Below are 27,717 nucleotides of genomic sequence, written 5' to 3'. Positions count from 1 at the left end.
GGATGTTCTGCAGGAGGTTTGTGGCTTTTATTGTGAAACCAAAGGACCAGTTTTCAGTGGGGCATGTATGCAAAGTTCATAAGTCCTTTTTAATTATTTTGTAAAATCTTGATATAAATAATAAAGTAACAGTATAACAGGACGGAAGAAGGGTGACAACATTTATAAAAAACAGAGCGAAATTATTAGTTATTACAAGTTATACAATTTTACACATTCTCTATGTACATTTGGGGTTTAAACCCGGAACAGTCTTTCAATAATAACAGTCAAGTTTGGTCTCTATCTGGGGCCGGGGATTGGTCACAGGGCAAAAAACGACGGCAGTCAGAATAAAATGAAACCTATGCATTTATAAGGGAGGTGCAACACGCCCTCCAATACACTCACTTAAGGCATCATTGTAATAAGGCTTTCTTTTCAAACTAATTGTAATTAGTTTTACATTCAATTTATTACTCGAATAAAGTTGTCTCACTCTCGCTTAAAAATCTATGCTTTGGTGTATTACAAAAACAAAATGGACGATATCTATTGCTAGGTTCAAAAATAAACACAAATAAACGCTGTATGGTGTGCTGTGGTCCCACGTCTCAGCCTGGGGGAGAGGCAGACCTGGCCTCCGATCTCCCACGTTCCTCTGTGGTGTAGAGTGCAGCGGTCATCAGAAAACGATGGACTTGGTTCACCGGCTTGTGGTCATCTGGCGATACATTTCTCAATAAGGACTACAGAGAGGTTCACCGTCTCAAATAACATGCAGCTGCTTTTTACCGGGATCATATGTAATGTCCTGTTGCATAGCACAGCATGCTCCAAAGCAGCCAACTACAACTAAATGATTACACCTAGGACGTAGGAACTTTGACAACGTCAAAGTAGACAGAAGACTGAACACGGGACCATATATATATATCGATATATATAATCTATATCTGTATCTATATAGAAAGTCTTACATTCTGCTGCCAGATCAAAACAAACAATTACCAACATAACTGGCCATGACTCTAATGGTAATGGTACTCTACTGGCCGTAACTCTACTGGTCATGACTCTACTGGTAATGGTACTCTACTGGTCGTGACTCTACTGGTTATGGTACTCTACTGGTCGTGATTCTACTGGTAATGGTACTCTACTGGTCATGACTCTACTGGTAATGGTACTCTACTGGTCATGACTCTACTGGTAATGGTACTCTACTGGCCGTGCCTCTACTAGTAATGGTACTCTACTGGTCATGGTAATCTACTGGTTGTGACTCTACTGGTAATGGTACTCTACTGGCCGTAACTATACTGGTCATGACTCTACTGGTAATGGTACTCTTCTGGCCGTGACTCTACTGGTAATGGTACTCTACTGGTCGTGGCTCTACTGGTAATACTACTCTACTGGTCGTGGCTCTACTGGTAATGGTACTCTACTGGTCGTGGCTCTACTGGTAAAGGCATCAGGTTTGATTTGCACTATGGTTATATATACAAAGACAGTTGCAGCACACCACCACCACCACCCATGCCCCACCCTCTACACCCAGGCCTGCCATCCGGAGAAGAGCCGGCTGAGGTTGCTGGGGTCCATGGCCTGCTGGATGAGCAGGTTGACCTGCCCCCCCACACTGAGCACCGCCCCCTCCTCCACCCCCTTCAGCTTATCCTGGAGCCGCAGCAGCACCCGCTCCGCCACCTTGTTGAAACTCTGGCTGTCACTGCTGAGGAGGGGGAGACAGGAGAGAGAGAGGAGACAGAGAGAGAGAGAGAGAGAGAGAGAGAGAGAGAGAGAGAGAGAGAGAGAGAGAGAGAGAGAGAGAGAGAGAGAGAGAGAGAGAGAGAGAGAGAGAGAGAGAGAGAGAGAGAGAGAGAGAGAGAGAGAGAGAGATTGATGAAAGAATGAATAGATATACAAACTAGGACAGACACATTGAAATGGTCCGTCTAAGACCAAAACAATTAGAATTTGCCATTTTGTTGTAAACATTTTGTTGTAAACAAACCCTTAAATAAACCATTGCTATAACAACTACACATATCTGCTGCATGCCTTTGTTACCAAGAACCCCATACAGTCACCCTTCTTCCATCCTCATACAGTGACCTTAAGAAAAATCAAGATCTACCATGACCATTAAACACGACCTATCTTCGCTTACACGCCCCAATGAAAACCGGTCCTTCGATTTCACAAAAAAAGGCCACAGCCCTACACTCCTTCAGAACGCCCCTTTTTGCCTTAAATGCTCCCTCTCACACACCCACCTGCCCTTGGCGTGGTGGTCCATGTCGTCGGCCCCCAGGGTGGGCTGCAGCGTGGCGTTGAGCTCCTGCTGCTCTACGTGCTGCAGCTGGAAGGCCTTCAGGGGGTTCATGGTCCAGTCGAACAGCGGGTCGTACAGCAGCACCTGGGGAGCGGCGGGGGGGGGGGGGGGGCAGTAGGAGGAGTCAGGGGGAGGACGGGGTGGACGGACAACGGGGGGGGGTGGACCTGGCATCAAGGGAGTCGAAACGCTATTCTGACTGTTGTACAGGGAACTATTGGACGTCCTACCTCGACAATGGTGAGAACCGCTTCTTGGGAGGTCCTCATCACCTCCATGGTCTTCTCACAGCATCTGGTCGTTGACAACCAAATACATTTATTATGGTATAAGATGCTGAGGTCATCAGGAGCTTCTTGCAATGATTGACCTGAACAAGCAATCGGTGTGACACGGTCAGCCCAAATGTTTGCGAAGCTTTGAAGATCAGCTTTGAGCAACTGATCTGGACTAAATCCATTCCTCCTACCCTTTCAGGAAGACATGTGTCACGGTCTGTCGGTTTCCTCGTCTTGCTTTGGTGTGCTTCCTGTTTTACTTTGGTATCTCGGTCTTGTTTCTCCCCATGTCCGGTCGAGTTTCCCTCCCGTCTGATTACTGCTCCCTCCCTAATGTGTCTCAGCTGTTCCTCGTTGCGTGCCCTGTGTGTGTTTGGTATTTAAGCCCTTGTCTTTCCTTTGTCCCTTGTGGGATCATTTTAGTTTGTGGTGAGTTGTGTCCTGTGTATTACCCGTGTTTCCCGGTGTTCCCTGTGTTACCCGCATTCCCTGCCTTTTGCGTTAATAAATTATCCTTTACCTGAACTGTCTGCGATTGGGTCCTACCTGCCTGCCTGCCTAACCGTGACACATGTACGTCATGCTGTTTTGATGAACGACACAATTTCAGTTTGTAGATGGCTCATGAGAGGGGTCTCAGTTTGGGTCTCACCTCCTGAACACCCCCTCCACTCCGGTGATGCCCATGCCATCCACCATGTCCCGGGTCAGCCGGAAGGGAACCGTCTCCGGGGTGGGCAGGATCTTGCCCTGCTCAAAGGCCACGCCTTCAAAGAGGCGGACAGGACAGAAACACAATGACTGGGACAGGCCTGGTCCGAACAGTTATTCCTAAGGCAGTGTCCAGTAGAAAAGCGCATACACTATTTATTATAGTGAATCTGAATGTAGCGGTTTCTTACCCAAATCAATATGGATGAGCTCTGCAGTCTGCTCGTCGATCAGAATGTTCTGGATGTGCCGGTCACCCAGGCCAACGATGTAACCCACTGAGGAGAAAAACACAAGACTGCATGAATTAGCTCCTATTCAACTACATCATCCATACAAGTACAGTCTATTTCGGACACTCAAGAAGCCTGCGCATCATTAGCCTTTACAATATAGCCATCATATTGTGTGACCATACCTTGGTATAAATAATTATAAAGTAGAAATAAATCAAGGTTGGGTGAGGAAAATTCATATAAATAAAAATATCTATTTTCTGAAAGAAGTTAATATACATCTTTTTCATCCTGTTGTGTGAGACATGACCGTACATGAGTCAGTGACTGGCACACAGCTGTAGTAAAGTGATGTAATTAACCAACCCCCCCCCCCCCGTAACGGGTGCGTACCGATGGAGGAGGTGGCCACGCTGCGGGTGTAGGCCAGCCTCTTCTCCATCCACACGGCCGGGTCCAGGAAGCGTTCCATGCAGAAGTGGCGGAAGACGGGCCGGAAGTGTCTGCACACCTCGCTGTAGGCCGTCAGCTGCCCCTCCAGGCCACGCTTTTGGGCGTCCTACAGGGGAGGGCAGCACAGGGTTTGGAGGTGTTTAGTCTCCAACTAAAAGACTCAAAGCTTAATAGACAAGGCAATTTAATGAACATTCGGCCCACCTCCACTTTATATCATTTCATTTTGTATTCTTTATGCTCCTTTCATAGTCTCCCCTTGCCTATGACCACCAAGATACATATTCAATCATCCCCATTCCTACATTCTTTGGAATGCAGCTAGTGTTGGATTTTTGTTATATACATGTACAAAAGTTAGGGGTCACTTAGTAATGTCCTCCTGTTTTAAAGAAAAGCTATTTTTTTTCAATGAAGATGAAATTTATCAGAACTACAGTCTAGATATTGTTAATGTGGTAAATGATCTGGCTGAAAAAGGCAGATTTTTACTGGAACATCTGCACAGAGGCCCATTTCCAGCAACGATCACTCCTGTGTTCTTATGGTACATTGTTGAGCTCATCGTGTTAAAAGGCTAATAGATGATTAGAAAACACTTGTGCAATTATGTTAGCAGAGCTGAAAACTGTTGAATATAAGTGAGTTTTCAAGGAAAACATGAAATCGTCTGGGGGACCCCAATCTTTAGATCGGTAGTGTACATTAGTGTACATGTCTTGAAATATTTTTGACACTTTTTTTTCCAACTTATTTTGGTCTATTTCTAAACAACTTGACATCTCCTTTCCCGTATTTGTTGTTTGCCATGTTGCCCACGTAGTGCGACCGTTCAGAATGAGTTATACAGTGTAATACAGTGAATAAGCCCAGGACAACACTCTGACAGGCGTCAGGGTCAGACTCCTAGCGGAAACATCCTGGACGTTGGCCGTCCCCCTGCAGACCTCTGCGGGCCGGATACAGACCCCAGCAGCAGCGTGAGAGTGAGAGGAGCTCAGCGCTCACCATCATCTTCTTCCGGCAGGCCAGGTTGGTCCAGTCCCGGGGCCTGAAGCGCCCGTGGGCCCCCTTCTGGGGGTCCACCAGGAACTCCCCGATGGGCACCGTGCCCGAGCACCACTCCAGCACACCGCTCCTCTGGGAGAAGGGGACCACCTGGGAGAGGGAAGGCCGGGCGTAACTCAAGAGTCAGACCACCGCTTGTCCATCATGACCGAGAACATACCCCTAGGGGAGTTTAAAGTGGGATCATTGAGGGATCATTGAAAGTGGGATCATTGAGGGATCATTGAAAGTGGGATCATTGAGGGATCATTGAAAGTGGGATCATTGAGGGATCATTGAAAGTGGGAAAAGGGGGAAAAATATATGAAAGAAGAGGTGAAAGAAGGAGAACACAGGAGTTGGTGTTTTCTGTATTTTCTTGATAATCATTCTGTCTGCGTTGATATTGATTCTGGAGCAACACTGAAAGCAGGACACTGTGTTAAAAATAAACAAAGAGAAAGTTCAAGCAGATGAAGCTACAAATTTTTGCGGCATTTTTTGGTCATGATGAAAGTGTATCAGAAAAGGCTAGAAAGCGGCTAGAGAGACAGCCGGAGAGCGCCTCTGCTGCGGCGCCACCTTGTATCTGCGGATGTGGAGCTTCCTGCGCCGCGTCTCGGCGTTGCGCTGCAGCAGCGTGGAGCACATGGAGAACACCTGCTGCATCACCGCGTCCTGACGCAGGTCGTCCTGGCCCTGAGGGCAAAGGTCATTGTTAGGACACCCCGGTACATACTCAACATTTCCTGTGGATTCCCAGAATTAACCAATTCTTGCATCCTGAGATGCTTCCTATTTTGTTTTATTTTTAACGAATAATTTGTAGAAAAGGAAAGAAAAGAAAATCTTTTTCATATTGTATTATTCAATTTTATTAAGGCTTGTTTTTTAAATGTCTTTAATTAAAAAAACACATGGGTTTACTGATTGGGCCACAGATCTTCCCTGAAATGTTCCCACTCATTTCGAAGTAATGTTGTTAGCCTGGAATTTTCCGTAGGAATGCTTTGTTTTTACAACAAAACAAAAAGCACACAATGAATACATGTGTAACTAACCTCTTATCTCTCATAGTGACAAGAACACAAACAGGGTTAATTATTACCGCAAAGCAATCAAAGAAGTGAAGTCTGAGCTATTATGGTCGGCACAGTTGACGAGCTAATAACACACTCAAACACCTTTAAATACACATCAAACCCATACTTCACTTAGGTATGAAGTACGCACACAAGCGTAGGATAAACACACAAGTCACGCGGGTTTGCATTCTTTCTCTTTCACTCGCTCTCTCTTTCATCTCTCACTCTGGCACACGCCAGAACCAGACACCAAACCTGGGAGGCCCTCCCTCCCCAAACAGATCCAAAAATCCACCTCTCCCCTCTCTTTTGAAGCCTCACTAAAAACACTTCTCTTAACATCCAACTCTGCTCACATTCATGTCCCCCTTTTTCCCCATTTGTAGGCTTTCAGATGTTCCTATGTGACTTTCTAATGATGTTCCGCGGATTGTTTTTGCTACTGTATTTGGCGCCTTGTGGATAATGTCTTTGAGTACTTAGAAAAGTGCAATAAATAGAAAACGATTATTACTATTAATACAAGGAAACACACACACACACACACACACACACACACACACACACCTTGACCAGCTGTCGGTGGCTCCTGCCGTCCGAGCCCACACAGTCGATGATCTTGGGCAGGTTGACTCCCCCGACAAGGCGGTACTGGGGCTTGAAGGAGCGTATGGTGACCACGTTGTCATAGCAACCCGACGGATCTACCTATAGGCATCACATATCACATCTAAAGCACACAACCCTTGTCGAATTGCAGTCAAGAATCATGACTCAAAAGTAAATGCTTACGCACCCTAATCTCCACAGTGGGAATGGTGACCTCTTCCAGGTCTTGTATTTTCATGATGGGCTGATCCGCAGGAATGGGAAGAGGCTCTGTGAAGGAACACGTCAGACACACCACACCGAATGATCGCACTGCCCCCGTTATTCAGACGCCCTGCCAGAAGTATGGCTATGAACCTGACCTCGCAGACTTGGTAACAAACAAAAGGAAGCAAAACTTGCTGAATAAATAATATTAGCATAACCTCTAGACAGAACACACATAATATACAGACACACTGAGCTGGCTTTCTTGCGTGGAGTACACAGAGAACACGCACACGCAAGCACGCACGCACGCACGCACACGCACACGCACACGCACAGGCTTGATGAACTCACTCTTCTCCTGCTTGTGTCTGCTGGCGTCCATGTAGGCCAGGGTGATGTACGCATCACACAGGTACTCCATACCCTTCAGCATTGCGCCCCTCTTCTTCCTCACCACGCTGATGATCTTCCGGGCCACCTCTGACCGTTCCTGCAGGCACGGCACACATGACCATCAACCAGGGACCCCAGGCCAGGATATCCCGTGTAGTACAGAATATTCCCGCGCATTAGTAGTAGGGGGACTTTTATCACCTTTTTACTTTGCTTGTTAAAGGGAAAAGGTACTAACATGGACTACTACATGTTGGATAAATATTTGGTTTATTCGACCTTTTTTATTCAACGTTTCATATTTTTTAAGAGACACCTGAGTGCACTTTGCACAAACACTAGACAAGACAAACACTAGACAAGACGATACAGGCACATGATCTGAACATATACAATGACACACGCAAGTACTCAAATGTACAGTTGAGTCCACGACTCCACATACGAACAATACAAACATTTCATAGACATTCGATAACTGATGATTGCTGGGAGAACGGCAGCATACTCCGTCCGGACGGACAGACAGACAGACAGACAGAGGTCCTACCAGGTCCAGTGGTGAGGGCTGCTGCGGCGTGTTCTTGGACAGCCGGGACTTGCTGGTGAAGCTGGCGTCCTTGTTTGCGTTGACCAGAGCCAGGATGATGAACAGTGTGTGGTGGGGGTGCTGAAGGCACGCGCGAAGTATCAGCTGTCAACGCCACACAAACAACAATGGCCATGAAGCACGCCATGTAGGCAGGAGGACCTCGGAACTTACACACTAGCCAATAATACTTCAGGCGATAAGACGGATGAACTATTCAAACAACTTCAAACAACGCCATTATAGGCTTATATAGTATTCTTATTCATGCAGTCCATTTTTTTATCGAAATTGCTAGAAAATGTTCTGCTATATATATATATATGTGCATTGAGCTATCAGTTTTGGTTGTTAGGTAGCGGAAATTATAAATAGCTTAGTTACAATTTTGTTAACTAAGCTATTCGTTAAGTAAATATCATGAAAACTCCTCTACTTGGGATAATGATCCCTATTTCAGCACATTTCAATGATCAGATGCCCTCCATTAAAGGACAGCCTTACGTCATTGAGGACGTCATGGAAGCCCACGTCCTCGGCGCTGTCGGTGGACATCTTGGTGCCCATGCGGGCCGCCAGCTGGTACATTAGGGGCAGGAACTTATGGGAGGGAATCCTCTTCACACCGACCTGCCACACACACACTTTCAGCTCACACCACATGAAGAACAGACAAGAAGGCCTGCATGCTTGTGTGTGAAAAAGTTAGACTTTGTAAAATGATATACATTGTAAGAAGTATAAATTAGAGCTGTCAGTTAAACGCGTTATTAACGGCGTTAACGCAAACCAAATTTAACGGCGTTACATTTTTTATCGCGCGATTAACGCAATTATTTTATATTAAAAAAAATAATATATATCTATATATTTTTTTTTCTTTGGCTCAAAACAAAGAAGCAGTAGCCTGACTGCTATGTTCAAATTACATTTGTTCAAAGCAGTCGTTTAATTGCACTATAGGCTCTTTTTTTGTATCGTCCTGTTTTGATCAGTGTATATGCCAATGTTGTTATCAATAAAAAATCATTTGCACAAGGCAAGCCGATGCACTTCACCATGTTGATAAGAGAATTAAAATGAGAAGAATTATGGGACAAAAAAATCAAGGGATATTTAGAATAGCAAAAGAATTTGCGATTAATCGCGATTAATTAGAGTTAACTATGACATTAATGCGATTAATCACGATTAAATATTTTAATCGCTTGACAGCTCTAGTATAAATAGAAAATGTGAATTAACGAGTGAGTGTGCAACCCTGCACGCCTTTATTTATCAAGCGTGTGTAGTATGTTATTTTATTTAAAACGCTGTGTGTGTTTTGATGTTTGTCTTGGTGTGTTTGTCTTGGTGTATGTGTCTTTGCGTGTGTCTTTGTATACGTGTCTTTGCGTGTATCTTTGTGTGTGTGTGTCTTTGCGTGTGTGTGTGTGTGCATGTGTCTTTGTGTGTGCGGGCGCGCGCGTGTGCGTGTGTGTGTGTCTTTGTGTCTGTGCAAGTGTGTGTCTTTGCACGTGTGTGTGTGTGTGTGTGTGTGTGTGTCTTTGCGCGCGTGTGTGTCTTTGCATGTGCGCATATGTGCGTGTCTTTGCGTGCGTGCACGTGCATGCGTGCGAGCCCCGCCCACCTTCATCATGGCGTTGACCTCCCTGAGGTCGGCGTTCTCCAGCCACAGCGAGGCCAGGCGGAACACCCAGTCGTCGTGCTGCTCCCCCTCCGCCAGGCAGTGGACGTAGTTGTCCACCGCCTTGCACAGGAAGCGGCGCCGGTCCCCCTGCAGGTTGGACAGCGCCAGCTCATCCATCTTTAGCTCCTTCTCTAGTTTCACAGTGTACCTGGAGGGCGGAGGGAGGGGGAGGGAGGGAGAGGGAGGGGAGGGAGGGAGGGAGAGGGAGGGGGAGGGAGGGAGGGGGACGGAGGGAGAGGGAGGGAAGGAGAGGGAGGGGAGGGAGGGAAGGAGAGGGAGGGGGAGGGAGGGAGAGGGAGGGGGAGGGAGGGAGGGAGAGGGAGGGGAGGGAGAGGGAGGGAAGGAGAGGGAGGGGGACGGAGGGAGAGGGAGGGAGGGGGACGGAGGGGAGGGAGGGAGGGGGACGGAGGGAGAGGGAGGGAAGGAGAGGGAGGGGGGGGAGGGAGGGGAGGGAGGGAGGGGGACGGATGGAGGGAGGGAGGGGGACGGAGGGAGGGAGGGGGAGGGGGATGGAGGGAGAGGGAGGGAGGGGAGGGAGGGAGGGGGACGGATGGAGGGAGGGAGGGAGGGGGAGGGAGAGGGAGGGGGATGGAGGGAGAGGGAGGGAGGGGGAGGGAGGGAGGGGAACAGGGAGCATGGTGGAGTGAGCTTACAAAATGACCCTGGCTGCCAACCAACTTCACTGTTAAGGGATAATAAATAACATCATCAATAAATGATAACCAAAATAAAGAGGTCTTGTGTTGGTTGATTGAGGCCTTGCAGCATATGCAGTTATACTACCAGGTGTGAGACATTACCAGTTGATACAAATTCTGCCCTTTCCTGTGCCTTAGTGACATCACAAGTGGGAGTGTCCACCTAGATCTATAATGGATAGAGAAGCAACATTTTCTACTCGTAATGGCTAATCACACTCACACGTGGTGGTATAATAGGGGCCCTTTAAACATTGCTTAACACTATAGAAAGCACTGGTAAGCACTTGTGTCGGCGGACCTCTGTTGTGCTTGAAGTAAAAAGAAACACGCGTCTCCTGTGAGTGCAGACCTGTTACTGTCGACGTTGTGCTCCTTCATCAGGTCCACCTCCGCCTTGGCCTTCTCCAGTAGCACCTGCTTGTTCTCAAACGCAGAGGAGCGCATGTATTTTTCGATGGTCTGGTACTGGAAGTCGGAGAAGCGTGCCAGGGACAGGAAGGCCTTGGTCCGCTGGCTCTGTAGGCGGGGGTCCTGCTCGCCCGAGTTAGCCTGCAGCACCTCTACAGCCTGGGAGGGGAACGGATGTGTGAGAAGATATAGAGTCGAGTAACCCTGGATCCTTACCAAATAAAACTAGTCATCAAGTAGAATCCCCTGCTCACAGAGGGTTGAATTTAGTATGCATTACTTCAATGTCGTCCCACAATAAGGCATGCTTAAGGACAGCTTTGAATACAGAGTAAATATTGTTATTACAGTGATAACGTAATAATGCATGTGTTAAATGACCACTAGCTAGGGGAGCAGGGTAATGGAGTGGTTAAGCTGTTAAGACTCCCAGCGAAAGGTACTTGGTTCAGTCCCCTCATCCCGGAACATCCGCAGCCAAACATGGGGGCAATCTTGAGCAGGATGCATAGCCCCACCCCGAAGAACGAAGCAGCAATGGAAAACAATAATGGTTTTCCTATTAGTATTCAGTTGGTTGCAACCTAACTGCTAGATGCCACTAAATCCTAGACACTGGCCCAATGGCCTGACTAAAGTTCTTGAATGAATCTTTGATAACGTTTCTACAGTCATCAACAATCTCACTTCTCTGTCTGTAGTTTTGGATATTTGCAGAACCTCGTGTGTCATAGGAGCATGAAGCTCTCTCTCTACAGCAGACAGGCAGGCTCTTTACCCTCTCCAGGTATTTCTCCAGGATGACTCCCGGACTCTCCAGGCAGCTCTCCGCAAGCCAGTTACCACACAGCCTCATGCTCTCAGTGTAGACAGGAACCAATGCTGGGTTCATATCCACCTGGAGCGAGCACACACACACAGACACACAGACACAGACACACACACACACACAGACACACAGACACACACACACACACACCAATTGATGTTTTAGATTTCTTTCAGCATTTCACCAAACACCTGTTGCATTTTAAATTGTTGTTTTATTATTTGCTATACTTAATAGCATGGTACACAACATTAGGCTTTTAGAAAAAAGTAGATTGTTCATCTTAGAGATCGTCTTTTTCGTACATATTGCAGTATACAAGTGATATTATGCGTGTGTGTATGCGTATGGAAGAGTGTGTGAGTGTGTATGCATATGAGTGTGTGTCTCTCTGACCTGCCCCTCTAACGTGTTGATCATCTCCTTGAGGAGGCCCAGGGCGGGACCCTGTTCGCCTTTGGCCCAGAACACCTGGGCTTCCTCCAGTTGCCACGACGACGAGGCGGCGGCCGTTCGGGCCGCTCCGCTTGCGAGCTGCTTCATCTGGTACACGGCCCGCTCCGCCAGCTGGACAGAGCCGGTGGGGCACATAAAGGGCACAGAGATTTGCAATTAAAATGGATGTTATTTACCTATGCTTGCTTGCATTTTGTACTTCACAGTGAAATTACAATAACATTGAAATTCCTACGTAGCTTTGCTTATCCCTTCCTTAACCTTTCCCAGCCCTAAAATCACATTGACCTTTTGGTCAATGCATTAACATTTTGAGCTTTTCTTATACAGATATCATGTGCGATTGTGGATTTAGAAGTTCATCATAAAGAAATTGCCAGAAAAATCTGATCGTGACAAAACTTGTAAGTACAGCATGACCTCTTGTACATTATATTCTATAGTGTTATCCTAACTAGCTATAACTCTTACCTACATCAACATGCTGTCTTTAGCATGCAACATTTAGGTAGATCATATAGCAGACACTTTAACCGCTACTTCAATGACCCTCATTACAATTGGAACAAGACTACCCACAGACTCTAAGTTATAAGTAGCATTCAAATTCAAAGAGGACACTGTACCTGTGTGTTCCCGGCGTTGCGCGCCAGCTGGCAGAGCTCCATGAGGTGGTTGGTGAGCACCGAGCTGAGGAACAAGGTGCTGTCGGGGTCTCCCGCCCGGGCCAGCAGGGTCTGCATGGTCGCGGATCGCAGGGCCAGGATGGGCTCCACCAGGGGGAAGTCGCTGTCGGCCAGCAGCTGGGAGTGCTGCCCCCACTGCCTGCACACCTCAGCCAGGGTGGTGTCCGAGAGGGGTCTGGGTGGAACCACAACGCAGTCACTGTCGTCATTCTGAATGTGCTTGAACGCTCCTACTCCCTAGGTGTCCAAGCCCCCCAATGATGATACTGTTGAGAGGGGGCGACTTGCCCCCCCGACTTATGTAGGTTGGTGGGAACTGAGACTGAAGCCGGCAACACGGGTGGGAACAGCCACTGCGAAGAAACCAGCGGCCCGTACTTCGTATCCAATGACTCATATCAGTGTTTTACAAATCTTGTTTATGTCTTGTGGACAGAAGGGAGAGTAACTAACCCTACACGTGATTGATAGGGGGAGTATGCATGTTATCTTTAGCAAAAAGACATGGGCATTAAAAGGAAGATCTGTATTTGTGCAGAATCTAAATTTAATTTGTAACATAAAAAAATTATAAAATGTTAACGTTAAGATGAATGCCAATGTATTGGATACTCATTATTATCAGTGATATCTTGAAGTTGTCCCCTGCTTATTATTTATTATTGTCTCATCAGCGCCCTCACCTGGAGAAGAGCTGCCTCACACTCTGGAGCTCCCCCAGGCTCTGGAGGTTCCTCACAGCAGGGTAGAGGGAGGAGACGGCCTCCAGGCTGCCCCGGCACAGCTCCTCCACCTCCGCACCCCTGTTCACACACACGCACACACACACACACACACACACACACACACACACACACACACACACACACACACACACACACACACACACACACACACACACACACACACACACACACACACACACACACATAAAGAGGAGACATAGAACCAGAGGAAAACAAACATTTAGTCACAATGTGTAACTTTATATTCAATGTATTCAAAAATGTTATATTTCATCAACTTGTCTCCCTACCTTGCATACTTCAGGGTTCGGTCAAACATTGAGAACTCTTTATCGTTCAGAGCCAGCAGGGCCCCGAACACCGACTCGTTGAAGCCAGGGCTGGCTTTCTCACTCCTGAAAACAACAACACATTTATAACAGCCATAGAAAGCAATATACAGCCAGCGCTTCATCTACGTTGTACATCCTGGCACTTAATGTACGCACTTATTGTCTGTAGTATTTAGTTATAGTACTTAGTTATGTAGAATCTTATCCTAGCCATCTTCGTTGTATATGGGGAAGGGGTTAACCTAGCAATTGTTAGTAGACTGGGTAGCCCCGCCCATTCTGCCGGCGATTTGAGTTCGCCCTGCACAAGGGTCTGGAGAAGAGCAATACATTTCTTTCTGCTTCCGATACGTTTTTTCGGAAGCCAATCACAAAGCTGGCTTTTCCCCTTGGCGCGCTATTGGCTGGTTTAACACAATGATGACAGGGAAGCGACGGCAAGCAGCCAATCGCGTACAGAGTCAGTTGAACTAGGCCCGTTGATCACGCCTCTTGTGCTGAAGAAAAGGACGGCAGCTTCCCCAGACCAACGTGCAATCTACGATGGAGCTTGGTCTGGCAGTAGCCAGACTAAATTGTTAGTGCTTTGCACATGGATCTATGAACATCCTTACTGTACTGACGGCTATATATTTTTCACATTCTTATGACAAATGTACTTATTGTAAGTCTCTTTGGATAAAAGCATCTGCTAAATGCCCTAAATGTAAATGTAAACATTACACAGACAGACAAACATGTTGTTCCATTCCTCATCGGGTCCCAGACCCCAGAGACAACACACAAACCAGGATATGTTCCTGACCTCTCTGGCAGGTCACAGTCCCACTGGGTGCTCCTCCAGGCGGCCTGGAAGCGGAGCTCCCTCAGCTCGGACCCCCACTCCACCCCCTCACTGTCCAGCCCCCGAAGGTAGGTGGCCAGGATGCCGCTCAGACCAAAGTTCTGCAGGGCCTGCTCACCACGGCCGAGAGGGACATCAGACACATGTTACCGACTGCATCGTCTTTCTACCATTCATTGGGGAAGCAGATCTAACACTGTATATATGGAATCGATATATGAATAATGACGCAGGGCTGATAGGAAGTGAAATTATCTGTGCCTGAAATTATCCAATACATTAGAAGACACCATAGAGAATTGCCTTTCTTGACAACAATAAAAGGAGCAGAACTCGCACACCATGTGGCCGATGCAACAATACGTTTTTATTGCATAAAAGTGTAAAGTACTACCCAAAGTGCATGCAAACGTTTTCAGTCCCATTCAGACCATCCTCAGTGCAAACATACAAAGGTAAAAGACTTCCTTACACAGACTACGCCTAGTTGGTGGCCGACATGTCAACCAAAAGGTCAGGTAGGTTGACGTGTTGACTAGACATTATAAAAAGGCACCGCTCACCTATTGTCACTTTTCTTGACAACACACATGGCCCAAGCTCAAGCCTGAATCCAGGCACCACGCCTGAACTCTATCAGGCCTGATGACGGATATAATGAAGAAAGATTTAAGCAACCCCCTCTCCTGACGTACCTCTACAATCCCCACTTGTCGGGTGACCTCTGGCAGGCTGGAGTGGAGGTCGTAGGAGCTCAGGGCCTTCCCCCACATGGCCTCGTGTTCATAGGTTCGAATCCTGCAAACAACAGAGAAGGAAGTGATTTGGTTTCACTGGACACTGGGCACCGATGCCTGAAACGAAAAAAGATAGATGGAGAAGAGCAGGCCTGTGTTGTGACGGTGGGCCGCTGTGAGGGAGGTGGTCCGGGGGTGTCTGTGATTGGTCACCTGGTGAGAGGGCTGCTCATCTTCTCCCCTCCGCAGCCATACAGACTGTCAGGCTCCCCAATGCAGCGATACACCTCCATCAGCAGCTCCTGCACACGCACACAAACCGCCAACAGGAAGCCAGGCGGTCGGGACGCAGTAAAGCAAAAGGAAATCATGTTGAACACAGTTCAATAGTTGGAGAACATTTGAGGCATTGAAACAACCTGAACATGGAATGCACCATTTAGATACCTTTTATAACAATGTGACGTGGGAAATGTGTATATGGTAAGAGAAAAAAAGACATATATCTGACAACACATTCCCATCTAGGGACATCGTATGACCAACCTGTAGGCTGATGCCGTTGTCCTCCATGCTCTTCTGCGTCAGGTTGGAGATGGTGAAGGTCTGGCTGTTCTCCTCAAAGTTGATCCTGCGAGACGTTCTCGAACGGTCCCTGAAGACAACACACAGACCCAGGTATAAAAACACAAGGATATCCCCAGAACCCCACCCTCGTTCACAACACAACACGGGCGGCGACGCGCGATCTGCGAGTGACCGACCTGCGGCTCTCCTCTGTGCTGGCCTTGATCTTGTCCACGTAGATCTCGCTGTACAGCAGGGCCGTGAAGTGGGCCGAGCAGGCCTGGGCGGCCCGGGCCACCTCCAGGAAGTTGAGCTCCAGCCAGGAGTTGGTGTCGCCCACCGCACTGCTGGATCTGACGGCCCCGGAGTGCACGTTGTTACATTACGGTTGTGAAGTATGTATTGTAGCAATATATAGCAAAATATGATTTATACTGGACTATACTCTATGCTGCACCACGCACAGGATATTCATCAGTGCATTTTGCAGTACAATCGAAAAACAGACATTATTGCAATAGAATACAATACCTTATTACAGAAACTACAATCAATTATTTAATTAATTCATTGATAAATAAAATACATAAATTCAATACAAACAAAAACAGACAAGCAAAATTCTAAAATACTCAATAGAAAATTAGAATTACTTCCCGGTAATAGCATTAGTTCTTTGTAAGACTGATAATAGAGTCCCACCCGTCCGTGTCTACTGGTCTCTGCTGGTGTCTGAGGTAGTCCACCACTGACAGCATGGTCCTCAGGGAGGCTTTGTCCAGAGACCCCTGAATCACCATGTCTGAGTCTCCTGGCAGATCACCGGTAACACAGTTTGATTAGAATAAACAAAAGCAGTATAATCCATTTCATTAGGCCCAAGGCTCCAGAAGAACAGGGCAAATTGCTAAAAGTTGAGTTTAGGTCGACAGTTTGCAATTCTTGCACTCTTGTTTGTTGAAGGGAGCGTTCTAGAGATACAAAGTCTATATAAACCAGCTGCAACAGATGCAGTTTGACACAGAGTGGTATCAATCTTTTATTTCTAAAGTGGAGTGAGGCTAAGGCCCCGGGCCCTACCGGACTCCACGGGGAGCGGGGTGGCAGAGCGGCCCGAGGCCTGGCTGCTGCGGCAGCAGGACGTGAAGAAGTCCTGGACGTGGCGGGAGAGGAGCAGGCGCCAGGAGCCGTCGCGGTCCCCCTGCAGGATGGAGTGCACCACCAGGGGCAGCGCCCGCTGGCAGAAGTCTGCCCGCACCTGGGGGGACACAGGGGGGGGCGGACAGAGCCTTACTGGGGCTCCTACAGCTGTGGCTGGATGACTGAGCTCCCAAAGGGTACAGTGATGCTGCACGGTGTTAGGTTTTATTTTACCGATGCTGAGATGGTAGACTTGGAGGGACGGTTGTAGATTTTTGCAAGTACTCACTAGGGGAAGTAACTATTCAACAGATGTACTATAAGTACTATTATGCACTGTAATACAATAAACATGAATAAACATTGTAACTAAATATCTGCAATAATCTCTATGTCTTATCTAGTTCTTGACTAATAAGGTACTTTATTATCAAAGAATAAGTAATGGTGAGATGAGACTTTTCTGTATAGGATTCACCAGCATAATAAAATGACTTGAAACAAATCTACAATGTGGATCCCAGACCTCAGGGCGACCCTACAGTGGCCCCTACGAGGCTCACGTCCTGGTACTGACCAGACACAGTGGCCGGGACAGCAGCAGCACGTGGTTGCGGACCCCTCCGCTGTCCAGCAGGGCAGCACACAGGGTCTTGAGCCACCGCTTGTGGGCCCCCGTCTGGGGAACCCACAACCCCTGGCTCTCCAGCAGCTCTTTGGACTCCTCCGGACCGACCTCTGTGTTCCCGTCCTCCAGCTGAACCATGCACACGGTACGGCACGCAAATAAAGACCATCGGTTGGACCAACACAACGTCCTTTTTAATCGAAAAGTCCAACAAGCCTTTCGAGTTTTTATTCCAAAACTAACCTGAACAGTTTGGGCAGCTATGGCTGACCTGAACAGCACACATGCACACACATGAACACATGCACACAGACCACAGCACACACTTTGACCTGGCTGTGCTTTGCAGCATGCACTAAAACAATGGGTTTTATTCAGTAGAAAAAGCACGACGTGGCGGTACCTTCTTCTTGGCTGTCCTGAAGGGGTTGAGGTAGGCCAGCATGGGGTCCTGCTTGTCCTTGTGCTGCTCCCAAAAGTCAGCCCCCGACTGAGTCCCCAGGATGCTCTTCACACACTGACCTGCGGCCTTCTTCACCTCAATACTGGTAAACACAGACGTACAAACACACACACACACACACACACACACACACACACACACACACACACACACACACACACACACACACACACACACACACACACACACACACACACACACACACACACACACACACACACACACACACACACACACAAACACACACGAATAACATAAATAGTAATGCATTACATGGATAGAGACAAAAAAACGTCATAGACTTATTAGACAAGTAAATCCACAATCTAATTAGTTGGGCAACACTTTGACTCTTTAATCCTGAACCTGTGGTGAGTGAGGGCGTGGTTCATGCAGTCCAGCAGGATGTAGAGGCCCTGGGCGTGGCTGGAGGGGAACAGGGTCACAGCCCGGGTGTAGAGGGGGTCTCTGCCGTGCAGCAGGGCGATGGTGGACAGGTCGATGGGACCCAGCTCTCCCAGGCAGCTCCCTGCCGCCTCTAGAAAGGTGAGGCGGGGCATGAGGAGATCCAACTATTGACCAGGGACATTTCCCTGGCGATACAGGCCCGTATTTTTAGCGATTAAATGCATGACGGAAATGTTAATCATGCAACTTCTAGTCTGAGCTGACGCCTGAATAGAAATCGTCCATGAAACTTTGTACCGTGTTATTCGATTATATCATAACATTTCAGTTTATTTCATCATTATTTATTTAGTCACAAATAAAGTTGAACAACGGGGGAAGTTTGCGGTTGGTTATCAATATCTCCTATAGATAAGACTGATTGCTGATTCCAGAACAATGATGTACACTATGAGTATTTTGTTCAGGACCATAAAGTGTATACAACTATATATAGTGCAAAGGGCTTATACGTCAGGATGCATCATGGGATATCATGTTGCAACACACCACCATAATGTGAGGTCTCAAGAGTTAGTAGTACTGTAACGTAAATGTACTGTCACCTAGTCTAATGAAAACTTCTAAGTCTCACATGAGGAGCACTGTTACAACATATATATGTCTCCCCATAACGACAAATCATTTCACAACGATAACCAACATCTATACAGACGGCCAGATGGGGTACCTAGGATGTGGGCTCCTCCAGGGTGGTTGGCTGCTACCTTACACAGGTGGAGCAGGCTGAGGATCAACTTCACCAGCACACTCTCTGAGGGCTCCTCTGGAACCAGGACACACACACACACACACACACAATCACACACACACACACACACACACACACACACACACACACACACACACACACACACACACACACACACTTCAGGCTTGATGTAGGTATGTGTACAGCATTGAATAACAGTTTACCTTTCCTCTAAAAACGGAATTATCCTGCAGCAAATATAACTAATAAGTAAGATGTTTGCAGAATGATGGTTTAGGAAAAAAATTGATTCAAATGTAGTTGTGTTTTGGTCAACTTCTTTGCAACCATAGCAGCCTCCAGAGTTCCTCCACCCCTGGAGCGTTCCTCACCATGGCACTCCTTCAGCAGCTCTCTGATGGCGGCCTTGTTCTGCCTCAGCTGTCTGCTCAGCTCCTTCAGACCCTCCAGTCGGGTCAGCGGCAGCGTGTCACATGAAGTCACGGACAGGAAGTGCTCTATCTCCTGTTGGAAGAAGAGAGGCAAAGATGGACCCATGGCTTATAATAAGCTACCTGTGGTCTTAAGATACTAGAGGAACCTGGGAACTGGTGATCCACGACACAACGCTGCCGGAGGCTAGTGGGCAGCAGTGGCTCAAAAGGTAAAGCGGGTTTTCTGGCAACCAGAAGGTTGCTGGTTCGATCCCTGGCTCTGCCTAGCAGCGTTGTGGTGTCTGAGGCTTCCACCACAGTTGGTATGAGAATATGTTTATGAAGAGGTTAATGTTAGGCAATAATGCTTGAGTGCTTTGAGTGACCACAGGTCTGAAAGTGCTATATAAATGAACTCCATTTAGTGGGGATCAGAGAGAAATCAGACGTTCGAAAGCCCTTAAAATCACGAGATGGTAGGAAAGGGAGCTACGGATAACATTTTAGAAATGGAAGTCTGATGATGGAATATCAACACTCCAAGTACTAAAATATACATCATGGTATTTTGTATATGTTGTGTCCATGGCAGTTTGAGTTACCTGTCGCAGAGTGAAGGTCCCGGAGCTGTATTTCAGCTCGTGCTGCACGGAGCGCAGCTCTTTAAACTCCCCAGGGCCGTCGGGGAAGGGCTCCAACCTGCAGATGGCGCTGCGCAGCTTCTCCTGGTTCTCCACCACCAGGAACCTCAAGAGGGAGAGCACCTAAAGGGCCGGAGAGGAATAACATCTGAGCCGAGGCAAGGAGAACCTGATGTGACGAACACTGCTTGAAAAAAACATTATCTACCTCTAGAACATTCAGAAGAGATACCTCGGTTACTTCTTTTAAATCACATCTTAAAACCCACGTGATGTGGTCTTTTATTTCATTTGAATGTAGCCTATAATCTGGTTTGTTTTCTGTCCTCTCGTAATAATCTCCTGCTTATGCAGCTCCATTGTACTAATTCTTAATATTCAAAGTGATTTACATCAAAAGATGTCCTTTATAAATAAAATGTATTATTGTACTATTATTACCACAAATTCCATGCAGTTAAAATGCGTATTTCCAATTCAAACTATTCCATCTACCGCAAGGAGACATATTATACCACCAGGTGTGACACGCCCACTAGTGACGTCATATGGGGCAGATTTTCGAAACGGCTTGTAAGGCTAATCACACTCACACCTGGTGGTATAATATGTCCCCTTTAAGTATAAATCAATTCACCCAACATCATATTTTTTAACTGAAACACTTTAAAAGAAGAACAATGTCTGAAATAGGTTTCAGACCAAGCGTGGTTCCTCACCTGCTGTGAGATGGCCGGTCGGCTGGTCACCTGAGCCGTGAGAGTACCCAGGATCACCTGCAGGTGGCATTCCAGAGCATCGGGGCAGAACTGCAGCGCGGCCCGGCACACAGCGGCCAGAAGGTCACAGCACAGCAGCAGGCTGCGGGTGGACACCTCGTCACACTGCTCCGGACTACAGGAGAAGAAACCATTGAAAGGCAAGTTTGTTTCAATAGCCCCCGTCAAACACAAAGGCCATACACAGGGCTTTACATAGGCAGAGATCATGTACATTAAATATGATTGAAGGAAAATTAAAACCTTTAAAGTATAAGAAGGTTTAAAAAGAAACAAGAATGTTCTGTTGTCAGTGGATGTCATCTTTTTAGTAATGTTTATGAAGCCATTTTGACCATTTTCCTAGAGCCGCAACATAATCTACTCTAACCCTCCAAAATGAAAGCGGTCTAAACCAAAGCATTTCCTTTTAACAGGTCACACAAAAAGGTAGGAGTTAGGCATGCTCAGGGGTGACTACAGGTAGACTGCGGGCACGGTGTTCGAACCAAAGAACCTCTAGGTGGTGTCAAGCACCGTAACCACTGGGACTACTGTACACAGCCCCTTACAATATAAGGTGTGTGTGAATCCATCAGTTACCACCAACGTTTGGTCCAACTTTAAGAGAAGTCTGTCTCGGGTGTTTCTTTCTGTACGAGCGTGTTTAAGCGCGTGGTGTGAACCCCACCTGCTGTTGAAGTGGTGTATGAGCGTGTAGATGATGTCCCTCAGGACGAAGGCCCAGGCGCCCCCCAGGCCCTCCTCCATCTCCCCCAGCAGCAGGCCCACCAGCAGGTGGTACATCAGCAGGATGCGGTGCCGCTCGTAGCCGTTGGTCGTCGCCACCGCCTTCTCGCACAGCGCCAGCAGGATCCTCTGGATGGAGATCTGGGAGGAGCCAGCGCCGCGGTTAGGAGCGCGACGAGGCGGACGAGGAAGGGGAACACATGGAGCAGGGGAAGAGGGAGGGATTTCAGTTTTGTATATTTGAGGGTGTTTTTACGGATATAGATAGTTAGAAGACAAGGACGGACTCCATTTTAAGTACTTCCTCTGGCAGTAGCTTTCTAGCTAGAGACTAGATGGCTTATCTAGCAGTAGCCAGATTAAAAGTAATAGCAGAAGAAACAGTGCCCAGAAAAAAGTTATGGACCAATTCACATCATAAAAATTAAATAAAAAATATATTATAAATGATAAATACTTTTTAACTTACAAAAGGATCGAAATACTGCACGCAAATTACAGAATATCCATCCCTTCCTGGGGGCCGACATGGTGTTGTGAGTACACCATATTTTCCCCCAATGAGGGATGGCTCTGCGGTCTGATGTCTAACCACTACCTGCTCTATAGGGAAATGTATCTGTATTCACTGTTAGTCATTTTGGATAAAACCGTTGCCTGAATGAGTAAGTCCGGTCTCACCGGGTTCTTGGACAAAATGGCGACCAGTGACTTATGGTTTGCGCCGTGACAACGGCTGATGTAGTCCAGCGTGGCTTTGATCACGTGGGAGCTGAAGTAGGGCGGGTTCGGTGCAGGATCCAGTTCACTAAAAACCAACAGAATCGATGTTGTTAAGACTTGGAGTGGGCACTTTGGCAGCAATATATGGACGCCGTGTGCATGACCAGTGGTCATTCACCCTATGAACCGCTGGAGGTCCGCCCCCTCCTGCTCCCCTGTCCCGGCCCCCTCGTACAGAGTCAGCAGCAGCTCCACCACGATGTGTGCCAGGTTGGACTGGATCAGACTGTCGATCCTCTGTGGGTGACAGCCAGGGAGACAAGAGTTCGATGCACTGCTCTTGCAAAGACATACGAGGTCGAATCGCAGACAGACACTCTGCCAACGGATGATTAATCACCAGTTCAGGTCACTCAGTTTAATATGAATCACAGAAGGGCATCTTTGAACATTTTCAAAAAACATCAAGAGACCCACCTCCTCCTAGAACAGCTGTACTGCAGAAATGAAACATACTTTGAAGAGTATGGACAATCTGTCTTTAATTAAGAAAGTATTTTCTAGAAATGTAATATCTCCGATGCATCATCACTTTGGTGATAAGTATGACATCTATTTCAATCAATTGGTATATTGGTTGTATGCCGTCCGAAGGGGTCTTGTGATATGCACACGAGTCCTGTGTGGGCGGTTTGACAGCCCGGCACCGAAGCAAAGCGTTACATTGACTCAAATACAAAAAGGAGCAGGACCTGCTTCCCCAGGCAGCTGCTGTCCTTCAGCAGGTCGTACACCTTGGTGGCCCTCCCCCTCTGCAGGGCCACCTGGGGGTCCTGGCCGGACAGCACGAAGTACGGCAGGATGTTGACCATGATCCTGGGGAAGCAGTCGGCCAGCAGCTCCCTCCAGTCCTTCCCCAGCAGGCCTCCGATGGACCTGACCAGCTCAAAGTCCTCCAGGTACACCAGGTGGGGGATGAGCACCTGGAAGGAGGCGCTGCAGGGGGCCGGCCAGAAAGGGTGCAAAACAAGTCATGGAAGAAGGTTGTCAACACGACGGGGTGTGAGGATTATTCATGCTGATGGGTGCTGGGGGATTTAAGATACTCGACAAAGTTAAGGCCCAAATCAACAATTAGTAAAAAAGCTATTTATTTTTATATGAATACATGCAGTACATGAAATCATGAATTATCAATATGCATACATTTTATGAATATGAATATGGAAAGGATATTCCCCAGAGTTTTAAACAAAATCCAGTAGAAAACAACAACACAAAGCAGCAAAGGTGCTATCAATTCTGATGAGAAAACAATGCAAAAAAATAAGCTTCCATTGACCCAGCCAATCCCAAGATGCTGTCCAGGGGCAAGGCCCCCCCCAGTGAGTCTGAGCCACTCTCCCCCCTTCCTCACCTGTAGAAGTCGTGGAGCGTGTCGTGGCCCAGCAGGGCGAAGGGGAAGGACTCCAGGTTGTAGCGGTCGTCGGCCTGCCTCAGGCCCAGCCACTCGGCCACCAGGTAGTACAGGTGGGAGCTCACAAAGCCCTTCACACTCCTGTAGCCCAGCGCTCTGGACACACTGCACAGCACCTGCAGGGCAGAGGGCCAGCTTAGATTAGATGTACTGAAGCCCACATTAAATGCATAAATAATTTAAATATGAATAGAGGAACAACATTTGCAAAACATTGAATAACCGAACAGAAGATAACGCAATTTTTTTAGGGGGTACAAGATGACATGAAGTAAAAATCATACCAAAAAACTATATACAGAAATGATACAAAACAAAGTATTAAATAGAAAAAACTGCCTAAATTAAGCATAAATCGCTGACGGCAATCCCCACTTAAATACTTGTATTCATCAGTATAAAGTGGCATTACAACCACCCTGAGTCAGTTACACCATTAACACTCAGTTGAGGCCCTGACCTTCTTGATGAGCTGATCCTCGATGTTGTTCTCCTTGTGTGACTGGAAGAGGGCGAACAGGGCCTGCTTCTCACACACGGGGCTGCAGCACAGCACCACCGACACACACTTCAGCAGGGAGGCCTTGCGGTTGAACGCCTCGTCGCGCAGCTCCTCCGAGGGGGCGCTCTGCTGTGATTGTGTGACCAGGGAGACACGCACCGATATGAGTGCAAGCACAGTAGAGCTGGGGTTGGCAATTTTCTTTCGAATCGTTTATTTTGCCAACAGCATAAATGAATCAAAGCCTCTGACAAAAAATGACAGAAATCCGATGTATGTGGGGCGAATGCAATGGGTATTTACTACAGGCTTACCTGTCCGTCTACCTACCTATCCGGCAACCTCAACACATTGATGCACTCATGGTGATTGACTGGAATCATCCACAAGGCTAGACCTTTTGCTAAAGCTACTCCTGTGTTTTGGGGAAGTGGCTTTGGAGGGAGAACTAAATGGAGGGGTACAGTTTTGAGCTTACTCTTGCTGGCTTATAAACCTACCCTAGTTTTAATTAAATATGATGACGTATTAATGATGTACAATTCACTAAGACAAATTTTCAGCAAGCTGCCGAGGGGGGAGGAGAGGTGACCAGTAAATGTCTATTCTTACCGAGAACCTCATTCCCTCCTGAGCCTTGAGGTAGACTCTCTCAAAGGCCTCCTGCTGGTGATGCAGTGGCAGCATCCTCCTCTCTGGCTGGCCAGCTTTCATCTCCACAAACAGCCTTGATACAGCAGGGAGAGACGGTAGATCATCACAATTAAGAATCTTAAAACCAATGCAAATATAACCCAGGAGACACGACCCTTATCAGTTATTTAAGTTGATGCATTGAATGGAGAAAGATGATTCATATACCGGCAGTCTAGAATACAATTAAAAGACAAGTCATGGATGAGATTTAATTCAGTGTCGTCCAATCAATCTAAAATGCAGGTATCAAGTGTTGCAGACACATGTGCTGTAACAGTTGGTAGGTACCAACCTCTCCACGGACATTGCGGCCAACATGCGGACGTGGTGGTGGGCGTCGGCCAGGTGAGAGGGCAGCAGCACGGATACAGGAAGCTCCTCCTCCTTCAGGTCTAGGACCGCCCACTCACAACAAGGGTCAGCCTGACAAGAAGGAGCATAGGTTTAAAGAAAGAAGAGGGAAATAACGTATACAAACAAAGGGAACATATTAGGAAAGGCTTCGCCAGCTATCACAGTGTATTATAATACTATGAATGACTTGCCTCCAGTAAAGCAACCAGGCATTTCACCAAACCAGCACGCACACCCGCTGTGCACTTCCCTGTCTGGGCCAGGATGCTAAGACACAGCAAAACAACAGCATATCAACAAACAAGAAATGAACAGAAGAAATGATTGTCCCCTTTTAAAAGCAAAACTCTTAGAATTCCCCCCCAAAAAAATAGGGGAGATACAACTGTTTAACCCCAAAACCCAAAGAATCCAACTGAAATAAATCACACCCTTCCCGTCAGGCCTTCCTCCAAAGCCACTTGCCCAAAAGACGTGACTAACTCGCCAGCCTTAGCAATAGATCTGGCTGGCCTTGGGGAAGAATCAGGTCCTGTGCAATGAGTGCACGGGCCGAGGCTGCTCAGCTATGTAGACAGACAGGTGGGCCATCCAATAATTTTATATGGGCCGAATTAAATGATTGGAAGGGCTTATTACAGGCCTGTGACAGCCACACACACAAATTGTCTTTTTTTTTTAGTTATTGATTGCTGGTGAGATGTCAAGAGAATTTCAACAAATAGGACAAATAATACTCCAAAAATGAATAGCCTACCCTTGCTTTTAGGCAATGCTGGATCAAACCCTGTGTCTCACAACTATGTCTATGAACTGTGGCACTCACCAGAAGCCGGAAATGACTTGCAGCAGCATACCCTGGACGTGGCGCATCTCACTGGCCGGGTGGTGGGTCTGTCCCAGGCACTGGATGGCCGGTAACAGCCCCAGCAGCACCGTGGCACAGACCTCCTGGTCCTGGCGGTAGAGCGAACACAAGTCCCTAAGGACACAAAAACACGGAGACACCGTTGTACACGGAGAGATCCCATATGCATGTGTGTCAGCCGCCACTTTCTCTCAGAAGTAGAGAGAGAGCCAGGTTAGTTTGCACAAACAAAAACATCTTCTGATATGTTGGCGCAGTGAATACAGAAGGTATACGAATAATCAATGAAGACACTTAAATTCGGATAAAAGAGAACAGAAAAGATTCGAACAGTCATACTAAGAAGAGTGTGTGCGTGTGTGTGTGTACGTGTGCTTACGCCAGGGGCCTGAGCAGCAGATCCAACTCCTCTGGTGAGAGCGTGTCCTCAGCGGGGAGCTTCTTCAACAGGACCAGATACTGTTTGGAGAGACACATTCGCTCTTCAATGGGACAAACCCATCCATCCCCGTGTGGTTTTATGAATTTCATGGCATTGTCATTAAAAAAGGTACAACACAAATGTGTTTGAAATGCGCTGTATAACACATTCTGTCACGTAGATTGTCAGTGCAGCAGCGATGTGACGTGTTTCTAGCGAACCTCGCATTTGGAGGATGAGGTGTGGTTTGGAGAGAGTACTGACAGAGTAGAGGTTCTCTTTGGATAAGCTAGTACCTTGTACCTTTATATATAGTCTTAATGACATGATGGTGGTCTTCACCTTCGTCCCACTAGAACCGCTACTATATTAATATATAACTGGTGACAATTGGCCGATCATAGTCATCACACCGCTAAAGGCTGCCCACCATGTTGACATGCAGTGCTCTGCTGAAGTCCACGTGCTCCAGCAGCTGCAGCAGCTTGCGCCGCACCTCCTGGGGTTTGAACAGCAGGCTGTGGGCTGGCTGGACCGAGGCACACACACACAGGAACTCAAGGCTCGCCAGGAGAGCCAGGTCCTCGCTGGCCAGATGTTCTTCTGCCAAAAGGCTCTTTGCACCTGCAGGGGGAGAGAGTCCATGTAGTTAAAAATAGCTTTTTGTTGGCTATCAAATCAGCAAGTGACATAAGATGCTGTACATGTAATCACTCAACTGTATTGAACTATTCCTTTGGTTTGTTTTTTGTTAAAAAGGAAGGACTGCATTAATT

At 47.3% G+C, this 27,717-nt stretch overlaps 1 protein-coding gene across 2 annotated transcripts in view; it reads right to left on the bottom strand.

Moving 5' to 3' along the window:
- Window position 1: 1 nt before the first annotated feature.
- The window catches only part of atm (ATM serine/threonine kinase), a 35,485-nt gene continuing 7,769 nt past the window's right edge, over window positions 2-27,717 (bottom strand). Inside the window, exons 18-63 of one of the 2 annotated variants that reach the window (XM_030380000.1) lie at window positions 27,372-27,565; window positions 26,900-26,979; window positions 26,479-26,634; window positions 25,844-25,919; window positions 25,591-25,721; window positions 25,215-25,329; window positions 24,561-24,731; window positions 24,041-24,216; window positions 23,376-23,619; window positions 22,802-22,920; window positions 22,582-22,708; window positions 21,842-22,041; window positions 21,112-21,286; window positions 20,354-20,515; window positions 19,710-19,842; window positions 19,297-19,392; window positions 18,525-18,696; window positions 18,099-18,240; window positions 17,645-17,824; window positions 17,008-17,185; window positions 16,630-16,738; window positions 16,125-16,280; window positions 15,907-16,015; window positions 15,574-15,662; window positions 15,319-15,421; window positions 14,585-14,733; window positions 13,738-13,842; window positions 13,385-13,504; window positions 12,642-12,876; window positions 11,956-12,126; window positions 11,509-11,628; window positions 10,672-10,889; window positions 9,562-9,769; window positions 8,436-8,561; window positions 7,893-8,036; window positions 7,301-7,439; window positions 6,927-7,009; window positions 6,698-6,838; window positions 5,628-5,744; window positions 5,007-5,156; window positions 3,939-4,104; window positions 3,501-3,587; window positions 3,251-3,365; window positions 2,551-2,614; window positions 2,262-2,404; window positions 2-1,717 (exon numbers count right to left, since the gene is read on the bottom strand). In XM_030380000.1, the coding sequence (XP_030235860.1) occupies window positions 1,534-1,717; window positions 2,262-2,404; window positions 2,551-2,614; window positions 3,251-3,365; window positions 3,501-3,587; window positions 3,939-4,104; window positions 5,007-5,156; window positions 5,628-5,744; window positions 6,698-6,838; window positions 6,927-7,009; window positions 7,301-7,439; window positions 7,893-8,036; window positions 8,436-8,561; window positions 9,562-9,769; window positions 10,672-10,889; window positions 11,509-11,628; window positions 11,956-12,126; window positions 12,642-12,876; window positions 13,385-13,504; window positions 13,738-13,842; window positions 14,585-14,733; window positions 15,319-15,421; window positions 15,574-15,662; window positions 15,907-16,015; window positions 16,125-16,280; window positions 16,630-16,738; window positions 17,008-17,185; window positions 17,645-17,824; window positions 18,099-18,240; window positions 18,525-18,696; window positions 19,297-19,392; window positions 19,710-19,842; window positions 20,354-20,515; window positions 21,112-21,286; window positions 21,842-22,041; window positions 22,582-22,708; window positions 22,802-22,920; window positions 23,376-23,619; window positions 24,041-24,216; window positions 24,561-24,731; window positions 25,215-25,329; window positions 25,591-25,721; window positions 25,844-25,919; window positions 26,479-26,634; window positions 26,900-26,979; window positions 27,372-27,565 (6,578 nt within the window). In that variant the 3' untranslated portion in view covers window positions 2-1,533. The remainder of the gene's footprint in view (window positions 1,718-2,261; window positions 2,405-2,550; window positions 2,615-3,250; window positions 3,366-3,500; window positions 3,588-3,938; window positions 4,105-5,006; window positions 5,157-5,627; window positions 5,745-6,697; window positions 6,839-6,926; window positions 7,010-7,300; window positions 7,440-7,892; window positions 8,037-8,435; window positions 8,562-9,561; window positions 9,770-10,671; window positions 10,890-11,508; window positions 11,629-11,955; window positions 12,127-12,641; window positions 12,877-13,384; window positions 13,505-13,737; window positions 13,843-14,584; window positions 14,734-15,318; window positions 15,422-15,573; window positions 15,663-15,906; window positions 16,016-16,124; window positions 16,281-16,629; window positions 16,739-17,007; window positions 17,186-17,644; window positions 17,825-18,098; window positions 18,241-18,524; window positions 18,697-19,296; window positions 19,393-19,709; window positions 19,843-20,353; window positions 20,516-21,111; window positions 21,287-21,841; window positions 22,042-22,581; window positions 22,709-22,801; window positions 22,921-23,375; window positions 23,620-24,040; window positions 24,217-24,560; window positions 24,732-25,214; window positions 25,330-25,590; window positions 25,722-25,843; window positions 25,920-26,478; window positions 26,635-26,899; window positions 26,980-27,371; window positions 27,566-27,717) is intronic. The other variant, XM_030380001.1, reaches the window with a different exon arrangement.

This window comes from Gadus morhua, chromosome 16, assembly GCF_902167405.1.
Source record: "Gadus morhua chromosome 16, gadMor3.0, whole genome shotgun sequence".
Taxonomy (NCBI): domain Eukaryota; kingdom Metazoa; phylum Chordata; class Actinopteri; order Gadiformes; family Gadidae; genus Gadus; species Gadus morhua.
This window is presented reverse-complemented; position numbering and strand designations above follow the sequence as displayed.